Below are 16,285 nucleotides of genomic sequence, written 5' to 3' on the forward strand. Positions count from 1 at the left end.
ACTGCCATGACTACACTGCGGCCTTTTTGTTCCTGCTTATTGGTTTAAATGAACAGTAGCTCGTATAGATCGTTTGTCTTCCTCTAAAGAGGCGCGTGTGTGACAGCGCTGGGATGCAAGCGGGCATCATTAGGGCAGCCTTCTGTTTCACTGAGCGAGTTTCTTTTACAAGCTCAACAATGAGATGGCAACTTCATTTTACATTATTTGCGAAAAGGGTATGGGAGAGCAAGAGTGAGAGCAATAGGGAGAATTGGAGAGAGAAAAAGAAAGAAAGAAAGAATGAGAGATGAGGGGGATCAATTCGGTACTTACCGGTTGACCAGGCATGCCAGCATGACCTCTCTGACCAGCACGACCCTAGAAACAGAGGTTACCGTTATCCAAGCTGTCATCTGATGCCATAATTGGTCAAACTCACTGCCACACTCATTTTCATACAGTATGTACTTAATCTTATTTCACTTTTTGGGGGGCAACCTACAGTATATGGTTATATGTGTCGTGCTATACAAACATTTAAACGATCACTGTCTGTGACCACTGTTCTATGCACAGCAATGATAGAAAAATTGACTGGCGCTACCAGGACTAAATTATTTAAGGACAATTTAGTGATTGACAAAGTGAAGTTAAAGAATTTGAGCCAGTAAAGACACATGTCAGTCTAGACATTTTCTATATGATTGTGTGTGGATGTGTCCGTTCATTAGTATGCACACATAAAAAGCAAGCATGTTGCAGAAGGTATCATCAGTTCAAAAAAATATGTTTTTACCCTCGGTCCTCTGGGTCCAGGTTTTCCTTTTCTTCCTTCTGGGCCCTTGCCCCCCTTCACCAAAACACACAAATTACTCATTTGAATTACTGCTGCAAACTTCAAACCTTTATAATGAAAAGATAATTTGTCTGTCTGACCTTTGGTCCCAGTCTGCCCAGCTTGCCCTGAAGCCCAGACTCTCCATCTTCACCCTGTGTGTTAAAAAAAGAAAATGCCAAAATGCCAAAATGATGAGTCGTTTGTTTTTCTCACTTCCATCAGAATCCGAATCTAACATGTACATATTCTTACTTAACTCATAATAGAGAAAGAATTATAGTGTTCTACCACTGCTCTGTACCTGAATTCCTTTCGGACCCAGCTGGCCTTTCTGTCCAGGGAACCCCTGTGAACCAGTGGGGCCTTGCTCGCCCTGAGGGCCCGAAACCCCTGGAGCCCCTTGGACACCCTGAACATGAAGAAGAGGAGAGGGAGGAAGGCCATGAGATCCATGTTCACAGTAAAACAAAAGATCTCCTCTCTCCTTAGATGACAGGTGCTTTCCCAAATACAGTCCATCAGTTAGCCTGCATATATGAAGGTTCATATTCATCTTACCTTCCCTCCTTTGGGTCCAAGATCTCCCTTGTCTCCATCAGGTCCTCTTCTACCCTACATAACAAAGAATACTTGACTTTTCAAATGGCATGAGAATATTTAACATTGACATACTGTTGAAACTGTTAGAATGGCAGAATAACCCTACCCTGTTAGTGCCAGATGCCAGATGGATAGCATGCCAAAGGGGTAAAAGTTTACATAACAGCAGTAAAAACTACTAATGTGGGTTTGCTTTGCACTTAATTCTTAAAAGAGAGCATTGATTTACATGTGTCCCCACATTTTCTTACTCTGATTACTGAACCCACATTCTTGGTATAACCACAGTCACGGCATGCACACATTGCTTAGTTGGGCCAACTCACCACTATACCATGGAAACCCATTGGACCTTGTGTTCCTAATGGCCCCTAAAATCAAACAGAAATAAAATGTCATGGTTTAATTGATGTTATGTCTGATTCATTCTGAACGCTCCACACTTGCTGACAGTCCCTTAATGTGAGTCACTGGAGTGTGCACTTGACATTTCTGTAAGACACCTTCCCTTCAACAGGCAATGGAGGTCAGGGAAGAGGAAGGAATCTCAGACCAGTGAATATGCCTGGTCTTACTCAAGGCTAAGAGGACATATTTTTGCAAACCTGTATGTCTTTGTAGACTTAAACTATGTAGTAAAACTTCACTGTGATGATAAAAATTCAACCATAATTCTTGCATCAACAGTATCCCTCAGGTGTCCGCAGTACCGTACCAACTGAGAGTGTGTCCAGAGTGTGATCAGCCTGTCTACTGCACAAGAAGTAAAGTGATGATAACGGCCGCCTTTACCTAATCTGCAGCGCAGAGGCCACTGATAGATGATTTATGAGTAATTAAGGATGAGGCAGATGGCTGATCACATCCATCAAGCAAAAAAAAAAAAACTACAGACGCCTGAGGGGTTCCAGCTGGCCGTCAGACAGCGTGGCCATCAAACATAAAACCGCATGGAGGAGATTTATGTTGGAAACACTCAGCTGAAAGATGGAGAGAAGATACGGGACCTACTATGTCAGACTTCACTGGCTGACCAAGTGACACTGAGTCACATTACAGATCCAGCATCCGTGATAAGAGCAGTGTCAGATTCCATCTGTGCACATGAAAGCCTCGCTGATGATCAAAGCCTGACGTCAGCGCTCTGAGCCGAGGGAGAGCAATGGTCTGCAGGCAACCACAAAGCAGAATGGAACTACAGATGGCTGTACTGGACTGTGCACTCACCATCGGTCCCTCAAAGCCAACCTCTCCACGAGGGCCCAAAGGTCCCATAGGGCCCTACAGAGAAAGGGATAGAGAGACACACAGAAGGAGAACAAGAGAAACATCTCATGAATTTTGCAGACATAATAGAATGCAGTAACTGAGCTAATATCAAGACGTTACATCATGATAGAAACAGCTTTTAGACTTACTGGATCTCCTTTAGGACCAGGTGGTCCTTCCAAACCAGGCAATCCCTGTCAGTGTACAGCCATAAAAACAAAAACACAGGTGATTGATCTGAAAATATGTGTCCCGTGTATCAAAACTAAATGCCCCCTAAACTCATAAGCAGGCTACACCAGGCACGTACTGTAACTGAAGCGTTCTAGAACACTGGTCTAATTTTATGGAATGTACTGTACTGTATGTGCCGCTATCACATCTGGTGTATCCTGTTCCATTTAAAGGTGCGATTTGTAGGATTGTTACCGAACGTTCTGTAGGCCAAAATCAAAACACTGGTGAACGTTCTCAAGACTACCAGACGCGAGCCTCTTCTGGGTTGCCAGATGTAATGAAGACTTAGCTAATAACGTTAGTTGACCTGCAGCTGCTTTAACGTTTCTCCAACTATGACCCAGCTACACATTACGGAAACAGTGAAAACAAAAAATACCTCTCTAACCAACGTAACATATTTAGCTGAAGTTAGCGATGCAGATGAAGTTTAGCCTAGGCTACCTGTTGTGGAGAAATATGGCCAGCTCTGCGTCAGACTTAATATTCTTCGTTTGACGAAGACGTCACCATCTCAGGAAGCTCCTCCGATGTCCACTTAGGCCTAATTTGTTTCTTGTTTTAATTTTGGAAATTTTCCTGCCTCTCGTAGGCGTTCATGACTACAACTGACAGCTGTTGACAGTTGGCCTTTGCTAATTTGGCAACCCAAATAGGAGGACGCGCTAGCCCATTATTAATACGCTATTCTAGAATTAATCGTTCAAAACATAAACGAAAATTCCAAGAGATTCCGCCCCGTAACTCATTTTTTTCATGGGTTTTACGGGTTAGAGTAATGTTGTCAAATAAGCCATTACTTCAATTAGTCGTGTTTCCTTACTCTCTAACAACATATGGTGATCATTTTTGGAATGGTTACAGTTTATTTTCCATTATTTCCTACATACTGGACCTTTAATACAGTGGAAGCTCATTGTTGAAGCCTCGTGTCACCTGCCTCTCAGGTGCTTTGATAGAGAAGTGACACTCACCTGTGGGCCCCTGGATCCGGGACGCCCCCTTGGCCCCTCCAGGCCCGGTGGACCCTGCAAGCATCACGCAGAAATGAGAAATACTCCAGCCATACAATCAGAAAATATTGCATTTGCGCTTGCTGATGGTCAGTGTGTTGTTAACTGTGTACCTGAGGTCCCAGAGCACCAGGGGCTCCTGCAGGTCCCTTATCGCCCTACAAAACCACAGTGGAGGTGAGAATACTTCACTTCAATCAGACATACTATACTCTACAGTCATTTACTTATAGTTTAGATAAGATCAGATAAGATAAGATAAGATAAGATAAGATGAGACAAGACTTTATTGATTCCACAGCTGGGAAATTTACTTGTCACAATAGCCCAGTAGTATATGAATAAAAGAGTAAGAACATGTTATATAATAACATTCTTACCCAGTATTATCTTTACAATCTTTAAATCAAAGAAGGTTTAATTATTCAGATAGACCTCTGGTGGTCATTGTGAAATATCAAAGCTAAACAGCTAAATAAATAGATTGAGTATGACATGTGAGGGTTACAGGTACACTACCATTATTGAACAGTGAACAGGTGCAACTGGGAAGGGGGAAGAACAGACTAAGACTAAGGTAAAAGAAATCTGGCAAGCAATTCTGCACATAGATGGATAGATGATGATGGATGATGGGTGATGAGGTGCCAGACAAATGAAGGAATAGATGGACATTTAAATGAGGAACTAAACAGATGGAAGATGTTACCAAGGAGACCAGGGGCCTCATGTACATTTGGTACCTTTGGGTTTCATACTAAAACATTGCGTACGTGCAAACCTGAAAAGTAGCGTACGCACAAAAAAATCCTGATGTATGAAACTGTGCGTACGCAGCATTCCACGCAGCTTTTCTTTGTACATCCAAATTAACGTGAAATTAAGCGCACATCCACGAGCATTACACTCCACCCTCTCTCCTCCCTCAATCACGCTCATTTTAATATGCTAACTAGAAGGACATTGGAGAGCGCAGACCTCCGCGAAGACAAAATGGCCCATCCCGCAATATTAATAACAATGAAAACTCATTTGTGGATCCATTCATACTCGAACCTGCTCCAAAGTTTAATAATTGAAATCGTCAAATTAATAAAAAAAAGTTTATCTCCAGCGAATGCGAGGTAGAAGCGTTTATCCGATGAAATGGCAAGAATCTTACGTCTTTATCATCTGTAATTAATAACAAAAAAAAAAAAAAACACTAGTGGCAGAGCGTAGCAGTGGCTAGCTATAGGGTCAGAGACCGTGGTAGAATTATTGGTCAGTCTGCAAGTAGGTGACAGGGTTCGCATAACTGGGTTTGATGCATTTGAACTATTACAACACAACTGCATTAATTAAAAAAAAACATTACATCAATCGTGTCCAAGTAGGCTACCACGCATCGCGCACTCGAGGTGGAATAAACAAAGTTGATCCAGGCCACATCGCCACAACATTACGATTTCTGGATCATATCCCTATATTTGCACACAAGTGTGACAACAATAATGTGAATGCTTACTCGAGGAAAGTCAAAGTATCCTATGCAGTCAATCACACTAAGAGAAATAGCTTATATCCACGCTTATTACTTGAATTTCCCCTTGGGGAATCAATAAAGTATCTATCTATCTATCTATCTATCTATCTATCTATCTTATTAGTCAGCCTATCTATTCTATCTATATGTGTAGGCTATAGGTTTCACATTCCCTTTTAATTCTGATCCTCTAATAAGTCTACAGTTGTCATTATAGATAGGTTGTTGCATAACTTAGTAGAATTTGAACATGTTGCATGTCCATTTATATAGAAACATAGGCCTACTTTCGAAGTGTTATAATTTTTAATAACCCACGTTTCACAATATACTGTGCAAATAAAGGCCTAGACTCGCGATCAACTAATGTTGTTGCGCTGCATTGCCTCTAAGTGTCGCCAACTGACGATACACATTGGAAATGTGCGTACGCCAGACATGAAGTTTGCGTGGAGGAACGTACATTCTCACGTTCAAGTCATTCTTCGTACATCCGGACGTGAGCGTGAGAAGTGGCGCACGCAGCATTTTTGTGCGTACGCAAGCTTTGTACATGAGGCCCCAGGTGTTTGCCTCACCTGTGATCCATTGGCTCCCTGAGCTCCAACTACCCCAGTCATGCCAGGAGCACCCTGAACACACACACACACACACACACACACACACACACACACACACACACACACACACACACAGAGAAAGAGACGGAGAGAGAGAGAGAGCAAGAAATTGGAGTCGGACAACACCTCAAAGGTAATCTTAATCCCCTTGAGATACCAAATGTAACAACTTCTAAATAATATTTATATAGGTAATACAATAAACAAAAGGGTTGATACACTTCAAAACATCTTCATAAACTCAAGCCCAAGTGAGTTCAGTTTCCATTTTGGACTAATTATCTTAATCCATAAAAAATAGCTACCAGAACAGTATAAATTCAGTGAATGGGAATGCTTTTCTGCAGTAGTATAAAAACTAACAGAAGTGTTCCTCAACTTACTGGGGGTCCTGGGTGACCGGGTGGACCCTCTAAGCCATCCTCTCCCTGTAGAAGCATGTCCGCACACACATACAGACACACACACACACACACACACACACACACACACACACACAGACACACAGACAAATACAGACACATACACAAATAGGGAGAAACACATTAGGCAAAGAGCGCAGCCGTTTTGTATCAAGTTTATTGCGCTGCTTTGTCTTCATGCACAAATTCGCTGTACTGAAAGTCATTAGGGGCCATGAGACAAAGCAGGAAATATCTGAGCGATTGGGTACACGCGTTCACCTCCAAAACAGCTGTAGCATCAGCTGTTAATTGCTGCGCTGGCCCAGCCCCGGTCTCTTTGACACAGACCTGGTTCTCGCTCGCAGAACCTTAAGATCCCGCTGAGCCTTAAGTGAACTTAAAGTGAGCTAATGGGAGCCAGAGAGCTCTTCCTTCAACTCAACCATTTCCATCCTGCTTCTATTAGAATAGATAGGAATAAATAGATAGCTTCAGGTTTGCTTCATCTAATAATAAGTCATCCGTGGAGGATGTGCTCGGAGAAGTACTTCACGCCAATATTTTCAGAAATGTGCTCAGAGTCAGGCTAGCACATTTATTTCTTCCACTATTTTATTTTTTTCACATACGAATTTCATATCACACTGCTGACCAGTCTTACAGTCTTATGAGAATCTGATCAGGAAAAGTAACCAGCATCATTCTCACAGGACTGGGACTGATTGCAGCAAACAGGCCACTTGCCTCCTGCTTCCTGGGTTTGATACTCTATAAGCCATTTGTTTTACAGTACATCACCACTCACATCTGGTCCCAGTGACCCCTGAGGTCCCTCCATTCCTCTGATACCCTGTGGCCCCTGGAAACAATCAGAGAGAGAGAGAGAGAGAGAGAGAGAGAGAGAGAGAGAGAGAGAGAGAGAGAAAAGAGAGAGAAAGAGAAAAGGGTTTTCAACTTGTCATAGAAGTATGTCCACATCTCTTACAAAGTGAAAAGGCATGGACAATTATGTGTTTGAAATTCATAGCTGAAAATCTGCGGTGGTTTGCTTTGATACACTGATACTTTACTCACACCCACACATGGTGGCCACACACACACACACACACACACACACACACACACACACACACACACACACACACACACAACAATACTTACAGGTGGTCCTACAGGGCCAGCTTGGCCATGAGCTCCCTTGGATCCCTAAGAGATGAAGACATAATTCAAATGAAACATTTTGTCAGCATCAGAGTCTGACACATGTAATCAGTCAGAAATGTCATGTGCATGACCAGAAGATATCAGCAGATTCTGCCTATCACCACTAGATGGCTATACAGTCTAATATATGACAGATGGAGTACAGCCTACTGACCACAGCATCTTTAATCTGACATATGATAGAGATATAGATAGATATATATAGATGCCTAATCCTGACCACAGCATCTTTACAGGTCGGTTCAATTCCTGGCTTCCACTGTTGTGCCCTTGAGCATTAACCCCAGTTGCTCTGGGGACAAAAATGCTGACATATGTAAGATAGATAGATAGATAGATAGATAGATAGATAGATAGATAGATAGATAGATAGATACTTTATTGATGCCCAAGGGGAAATTCAATAAATGAAATTCAAATGAATGAAGCATACTTTCTCTCCAGGCTCTCCATCCTCTCCGCCTGGACCAGGAGACCCTATCAAGCCCTGTGAGAAAATACAATACACACTGACCATTGCACAACACAGCAGGGGAGTACGCTCTGTCTGGTCTTAGCATCCTTCATTGGAAAACACACAGTGCATTTAGTGCATTTAAAATGTGGTAGTATACTTAGAACAAGATTAGATTATTTCATTCTATTCAGAAAACAAACAAAACTAATACTGGCAATTAGGGGCCCATAAACAATTGTAAACATAGGAGACATATGGCATCAAAGTCATTAAGTGTTGCTGGGTGGCTGAAACTATGAAATAAAGTCTCTTTTGGTGGAACACATGTGAGAATTAAAGACACGTGTTGTGACAGTAACGGCAATTAATGAATCACCATTAATGGACAAAAAAGAACAAAAACATGAAAAGGATTTAATCAGTTTTAAAAAAAAAATCAAAAGGATCAAATCACTTGTGCTTCTGTAGTACAGCCTCTGAGTCAAGGTGTGTCACACTGCCCCCTAGCAGCAGTGCGTGGAACTGCAATTAAATACTGGCGAGACAATGACATAAGAGCAAAGAATCCCCCAGCATGTAAACAACAATCAGACACATCTCCCACTGGTCTCCTTACCTCGTCTCCCTTCTCCCCAGGTGACCCTGGTTCCCCTCTGTAACCCAAAGGACCCTAGGAAATGAGAGCAGGCGCCAGGACGTCAACACACACTAGTCTCCCGCCTGACAGATCTAATGCCTGCTGCAGCTCTACCTCACAGTTTATGATCCAAAAACTTTGCTCCAACTTGTCTGATACTAATGCTCTAAGCAACTCCAATGGGCCATGAAGTTGTGGTGTCAGGTATGCATTGTTAAAGAGAATAAGCAGAAGCTTTCAGTATAGTTATTGTTCTGGCAATCAATGCTTTGGTGCGTCAAGCATATGGAATGTCTTTCAGAAGGGATAAACAATGTGTTGCCTTAGGTGAATGATGACATTTGCCCTCACCTGTGGTCCAGGTGGACCAGGAGCCCCTTGCTGTCCATCCTGTCCATTCTCTCCGTCCTTCCCATTGGTGCCCGCTCTCCCTCGCATGCCCTTTGGTCCTCGGTCACCCTGACAACAAACACAACACTCACATCAGTCTACTTCCTCAGGCCATCTCAAAATATCTACTTGTTACATAAACAAAATGATTCAGCATTCAGGTCCACTGAATCAAAAGGGGAAATAAATCTCTGGCAACCATATATTTTGAATGATTACTCAATTCAGAAGGCATTGATACTAAACATCTGGCTATGGAGAGATGGGGAGAGAGAGAGAAAAAGGAGTTGCAGAGGAACATCTGTGGGCATCTATCTATAAGTTGTTGTGCTGGAGAGAGACTGATATCGTCAAGGTCTGTAGATGATGGATGTGAGTTGAATGGGGTCCAGAGTAAACAACAGAGGCTTTTGCGCAATGTAATTTATTGCAGGAGATCCAGACTCTGGCACACAAGCAAGAGTCTGATTGGTTCTGTGCCACTGACTCATTTCTTCTCATCATCGAAAAAGATAAAATAGCACTTAAATGGCATACTTAAGCTCTAAAATGACACAATAAGAGGTCAGTCAAGATTATCTTCTGCTGTGATTTATTTCTCCTCAATAGAGTTATGGGACCTTCAAAAAATATCAAAAGACTCATCTGTTTACCTTGCATCTGACTGATTCATTTTGACAGAGTCGTGGTTTGTGGTATGTTTATGGTTATTGTATTGTTATTATTCCGGTAAATTCTATTAAGTCTATTACTGATACTCATATTTTATTTTATTTAGGCTATATGTCTTTACTTTTACAATTACAAAGCATCTGCTAAGAACTATAAACAGACATAAGTGTTTGCTGAGATGCTGCATTGCCCTGGTGTACAGTATATTTTAAACCTAAAAAGAATAAGTGAACTACCACAAACCAAACATGCACAAAAACAAATACAAGTAGGCATATATATACAGCTCTGAAAAAAAATGAAGAGACCACTGCACATTTTTTCTAATGTCATCCTATGGTTACTGAGTGATGTTCAAATGAGTTGACGGTCATATTAATAATTAAGAGACCACTGCAAATTTCAATATGACCGTCAACTCATTCAAATGTCACTCAGACATCATAAAATGACAAATCTGACTATTTCATGGAAAATATATGTTCTTTTTGAATTTTATACCAGCAACATGTTTCAAAAAAGTTGGGACAGGGAATGTTTACCACTGTGTGGCTTCACCTCTTCATTTAACAAAATTCTGTAAATGTTTAGGAACTGAGAGCTGAGACCAGTTGCTAGAGTTTTGAGAATGAAATGTTGTCCCATTCCTGCCCGATACAGGATTTCAGTTGCTCAACAATATGGGGTATTCTTAGTCATGTTTGTCATTACATGAAGCGCCTGGATTGACAGGTCTGGATTGCAGACAAGCCATTTTAGCACCTGGACTCTTCCTCTATGGAAAAATACTGTTTAAACATGTGCAGAATGTATTTTGGCATTGTTTTCCTGAAATAGTCAAGGTCTTCCCTGGAAAAGACATTGCCTGGATGGTAGTATATGTTGCTCAAAACCTGTATACATCATTCTGAATTGATTGTGCCTTGTCAGATGTGCAAGATCCCATCCTTCTTTTGTTTTCTTTATCATTTCAACTTTTCCAGCATTTTGTTGCCCCATCCCATCTTTTTTTAAACGTGTTGCTGGTATCAAATTCAAAATGAACATACATTTTCCATGAAATAATCAAATTTGCCATTTTCAACATTTGATATCTTGTCTGTGTCCTTTTTGCAGCTAAATAAGAGTTTACAAGATTGACAGATTATTACGGTATATTTTGTTTTTATTCACATTTTACACAACGTCCCAACTTTTTCTAATTTGGAATTGTATAGATCTTCTTGCTACTAAACAATTAAGTGGTAAATACATTACGTAAGGGATAATGGATGACAATGATAATGGTGTTTGTTAGCTGAAAAATAATGCACATTCAAAGTAATAATGTGGCCCTGACGTGCAGTGGAAAAATAATTGACACTCTAAACACCCCATCACAATAGGAAATTCAACCGAACAGTGGTATAAGCCAGGATAATTAAGGGTGAGTGTCAAAATGTTACAGTTTTTAAAACTGATCTGAAAATACAAACACACACATCTATCTTCTCTCCCCCTGGATCACCTGTGCAAACCTCTCACTAAATGAGGAGAATGAGGTAACATATTTTCATACTTCTGCAGTGACTGAAACTTAGTGTACACTACAGGATGAGTTTATAAAAAGCTCAAGTCGCCTTTGCGTCATAAAGTTCCACCACATTGCATTAAGAGCTCAGTGTCAACACACTTTATTAGCTGGTTCAAATGAGGTCCCAAAGAGAAGGGAAAAAAGCAGCATGCCTTAGTCCATAGTCACATGTGCCAACATTAGGTCAAGATACTGACTCTAGTTTCAGTATTTCAATACATTTCTGGGTGTGATCAATGACATGAACTCACTTAATATTCTATCCATCCACTGCTGATTGCACAAGGCACAAAATGCACTGAAAAGTCATTTTATATATTATGTGCTGGAATTCATTGTCCTGGATTCTAAATGGCAACTAGAGCAATAGATTGTCTGCTGGATAGTTTGTCTTAATGTGGCAACACTATTTTGTAGCCTTAAACCAAATACTGCAATTCAACCCAAGGGTATGGTCACAAAATCAAGCTAATGAGAAAAATGTGGGATAAAAGCATTATTTTATGAACAGCACATCAAAAGAAGTCAATCATACAGTGTATTGATTAATCAGACAAATACATGATGCATGGTCTCACTTTCTCTTTTCTATAATTCCGCTCCAAATAAAATGATTATTCTCATTACCATGTCACCTTTGATTCCTGGCTGACCTCTTTCACCAGGCTCCCCTGGGGGTCCCTGGATAGAGAAGACAATATACAGCATGAAATGATTGATGAATCAAACTCATTAAAAGCCATGAGGGTAGAAGACAGAATGGAGAGACTGGATTTAAATGAAAAAAGGGTCAGGGACGAGATCATGAGGTGGTCACACTCACCAGAGGCCCAGGCTTTCCCATCTCCCCCTCTGGTCCTACAGCACCCTGCTCTCTCTGAAAGCTCACAGAGAAGAGAGCACCATCAGATATATCATCATTTACACACACACACACACACACACACACACACACACACACACACACACACACACACACACACACACACACACTCACACTCACACACACACACACACACAAACACACACACACACTCACACACATCCTGCGTACTAAACCTCAGCCCTAAACTGGCTTCTTGTTCTTGTGTTGGGTGCTGGCTGTCTTTTACTGAACTGTCAAGCTTGGCATCTGGAGCCCTTCCTCCTTATCTTTATGCTGCCCAGACTTGACTTCTGCAGCCGAGAGGTCGGTCAACTGTCAGCCTGACAGAGAAAAGGAGGCATATTGGGTGGCTGTGCCTGTGCAATGCCTGTAATCAACATATCGGACTGCACTTCAGGTTTTTGACAGGTTCTTTTCTTGTTTGTTAACCTTGAAGACCTTTGAACTTCTCAGCAGATCTCCTCCAACACTGCCACTCTCAGGCAACGGTTCTCCACCCCTGATGGGCAGTGGAGAAGCTAACAGACAGACTGTTTGCATCAGCCAGAGGGCTGCAGATAAATGTATGGGCTACTGAGCTACAGTGGCCTTCTAAATCTACTCTGTACAATGCCTCTCCACAGCGACAGTGGACAACATTGCACGGCTTACCAGAAGAGTTTTATTTAAGGCCCCCAATAACATCTAGTAGAAGAGAGGCATTTTTTATTGGATTTCCATATTATTTTCAATTCACTTGTTGTCTATTCTATATACGTTCTGTAAAATATTTGCTCCTGACATAAAGAAACTAGGTATTATTATTGTAATGAAGAAAATCTACATATAAAAACAAAACACACACACATACACACACAGAGAGAGAGAGAGAGAGAGAGAGAGAGAGAGAAAAAGCCAGTCATACATGCATAGAGGTACTTACGGGCCAGCCTGCACTCAGTAACTGGAAGAGGGAACTTTGCTGCAGGAAGAGAGAACAGGCATGATGTCATTCCACATCCTCATAAAAGCCAGTCATTCATCACTGAGACTAATGAAGGATAATTACTTCAATCCTGCCCCATGAGGACTGCTGTCTGTCTGTTTTCAGCTGGAGGACACCAACAATCATTAGATAAGTGCATAATGTTAGTCTAATTTATGACTAATGTCTGCAAGGCTATGTCCTATGCCCATACGATCAGATACTTAAAATTATGTTCATGGCTTTGACGTCTTAGTGCAAGAGGGTGACAGGGACTGATGATGTTGATGACTTGTCTTTCGTACATCTCAACCCTGGCTGAGCTATTCAGCTTTGGTTTCAATAGTGGCAGAGAGACACATACATCTCTAATAAGAAAAAGTAGATGGGCCTCCTTTATTACCACCACTTAGGATGCAACATAGGATGCAACAACTCTTGATTAGCAAGTAGATATTACTTTTATGCTGGAGAGGCACAAAGACCATCAACTATCCATCTTGTTCTCCTCTCCTGTGTGTGTGTGTGTGTGTGTGTGTGTGTGTGTGTGTGTGTGTGTGTGTGTGTGTGTGTGTGTGTGTGTGTGTGTGTGTGTGTGTGCGTGCGTGTGAGAGAGAGAGAGAGAGAGAGAGAGAGAGAGAGAGAATCAATTTACAGAGAGGGGTGTAGAAAGCAGCAAAGCCACATTAGGGGTGTGTAGAAGTAGGGGTCTATGAACACACATCTGCATGAATCTCAGCAGAGCCTCATAATCATACGAGAGAACAGCAGCACCTGCTGGGCAACACTGACAGCAACAACATGTGTGGGAGACATGGCACAAACAGTGTGTGTGTGAGCAAGGTTTCTAGAAATCACCCCATGCAACTATTAGCTTTGACCCTCGACAACCCAATCAGCCAATCAGTTCATCAGTTCACAAGACCCTCTAGTGAATAACCATGTCAGATTTGATGAAAATCCTTCAATCTGTTATGAAGGAGATATCATGCAAACACTATAAGGCATGGAACCATGCACAGACACATGCACAGATGGAAAACTGTGGGCCTGAAACCCAGAGCAGACGAAGGCATTAGGTAACCAGAACCAACCAAATTCTCCCAGAGTCAAATTTCCCTAAACACTCTACCATATTTTAATTACAAATTTGAAGATTTAATTAGAAAAGAAACTAAAATCTGTGGTACAACCACTTATTATTTTTTACATTGCATGGCATGCCATTTGGTTTGAAGGCTGTCTCTGGAACCTCAAATAATTCCCCATCCACCATATGGCCTCTCCTCTGAAACATCACTTAAAAGTGAAGGACAGGAACTATAAAATATATAATATGTGCAGGATATACAGCTCATGTACAGCCCACCATCCACCCACACACACATGCATACACCCACGTACACACCCACGACGTGCACACACACGCACACACTCACACAAACTCTCCATTTTGATAATCTCAACTAACACACAGGCCTATTCTTGCCTTTCATGAAGATCAAAAGTGGATGTGCAAGGGCAGTGGGAAGCTGTTTTCAATGATTTGCCAATGCATTGTCTACTTTGCTCCTTAGACGTTGAACATAAACATGGAGAACATAATATGCAATAGTTTGAAGAAGAATGTGCCAGGGAAGGAGAAAAGGAGAGAGAGGGGAAGAAAAGAGACAAAACATACATCAGAGAAAGAGAGAGAAATAGAGAGGGAGGGGAGATGATAGTTTCTCTGATGGATGGGACTTCTGTTGACTCTGAGAAGTACTATTTTCTGCTGGGGAGGAACACTCTGACTGGCTTATGGATCCAACCTCTGACCCCGTGAGGCCAGAGGGTAGGATCTGATGACCTTAGAGTTCTCCACCAGATTGAGACAGGAGAGCCCTCAGCCCATGAATCAGTTCAAAGCTACTGGATTCCAATAGCCCATTACTTAATACCAGACAGACAGACAGACAGACAGTGAAGGAGATCAGGAGGACCCTGGTCTCTGATTCCATCTTTATTCAATCAGAAGCTTTCCCAGATTACATTGCAGCTGCTGCATACGTGCACGTGTGTGTGTGTGTGTGTGTGTGTGTGTGTGTGTGTTCTGTATGTATCCATACTCTGACACACAGTTGTCGTGGAGTGTAAATGGCCTCTGGGAAAGGCAGTCAGCCTTGAGCACTGAGCAAGCAGCTGTCTCACCCTAATCGATCTCTACCAACAGGTCGACTGAAACCCAGCAGCCTGTTTCAGCTTCACGGGTATTGTAGCATACTGCTACAGTCCAAGTCGTATTATGTCCTAGTTGTTTACCTATGTATAGTAATGTTTCCTAATTGAATGCTATTGCAAGATTTTGCAGTCATACTTCAGCTGTAAGAGAAGCTCATGTTACAATGGCCAATTTTTAAAAGTTATAATCCCTCTGCACACCCTCTACTACATGTAAGACAGTCTTCTGACATGGGAAAATGTATCAGGAACAGAGCCCATGCAGGGTAAAAGGGAAAGGGACACTTACCCGAAATGCGGCCCAGTCCTCCTCGGTGTTCCTCCACAGGTAAAAGGTGGGCAGGCCCGGAGGCCCAAGGGGTCCTGGATGGCCTTGTCGCCCCCGTCGCCCCTCTGGTCCCAGAGCACCCTGTGGATATGGCATGCAGCGTGTTACAAAACTGAATCCCAAGTCCCTGAATCTGCATCAGTTTAATCTTGAGTAGACAGTGCTTCATTGACCTTATATACAAAAAAAAGGTAATATGTATTGACTTGTCTGTAATTGGAAAAATGGGGTTAAGGGCAGACGCATACTCTGGGTAAAAAATGAAACTGAATTGTCAATTAGCAATACAGACACCATATGCATGCTTGTACATATCACTGCATTAACAACAGTAATTAAATAAACACATTAGTAATAAAACAAAATGTAACATTTATGACCCCAGTTGTATGCAAATGTGTATAGCTACTGGATTGCTTGCTGTCAGCCCAGTAGCCTGTGCTTTG

General features: G+C 41.8%; 1 protein-coding gene across 1 annotated transcript in view; it reads right to left on the reverse strand.

The window, feature by feature from the left end:
- Positions 1-16,285, reverse strand: part of si:ch211-196i2.1 (collagen alpha-1(I) chain) — a 53,952-nt gene that overhangs the window by 25,393 nt on the left and 12,274 nt on the right. The window contains exons 4-24 of the mRNA XM_048259782.1: positions 15,801-15,920; positions 13,250-13,288; positions 12,265-12,318; positions 12,069-12,122; positions 9,158-9,265; positions 8,786-8,839; positions 8,146-8,199; positions 7,650-7,694; positions 7,294-7,347; positions 6,468-6,512; positions 6,043-6,096; positions 4,053-4,097; positions 3,901-3,954; positions 2,839-2,883; positions 2,648-2,701; positions 1,747-1,791; positions 1,379-1,432; positions 1,122-1,229; positions 919-972; positions 779-832; positions 316-360 (exon numbers count right to left, since the gene is read on the reverse strand). Coding sequence (XP_048115739.1) covers positions 316-360; positions 779-832; positions 919-972; positions 1,122-1,229; positions 1,379-1,432; positions 1,747-1,791; positions 2,648-2,701; positions 2,839-2,883; positions 3,901-3,954; positions 4,053-4,097; positions 6,043-6,096; positions 6,468-6,512; positions 7,294-7,347; positions 7,650-7,694; positions 8,146-8,199; positions 8,786-8,839; positions 9,158-9,265; positions 12,069-12,122; positions 12,265-12,318; positions 13,250-13,288; positions 15,801-15,920 — 1,239 coding nt within the window. The remainder of the gene's footprint in view (positions 1-315; positions 361-778; positions 833-918; positions 973-1,121; positions 1,230-1,378; positions 1,433-1,746; positions 1,792-2,647; positions 2,702-2,838; positions 2,884-3,900; positions 3,955-4,052; positions 4,098-6,042; positions 6,097-6,467; positions 6,513-7,293; positions 7,348-7,649; positions 7,695-8,145; positions 8,200-8,785; positions 8,840-9,157; positions 9,266-12,068; positions 12,123-12,264; positions 12,319-13,249; positions 13,289-15,800; positions 15,921-16,285) is intronic.

The sequence above is a fragment of the Alosa alosa genome, chromosome 12 (genome assembly GCF_017589495.1).
Source record: "Alosa alosa isolate M-15738 ecotype Scorff River chromosome 12, AALO_Geno_1.1, whole genome shotgun sequence".
NCBI classification, from domain to species: domain Eukaryota; kingdom Metazoa; phylum Chordata; class Actinopteri; order Clupeiformes; family Clupeidae; genus Alosa; species Alosa alosa.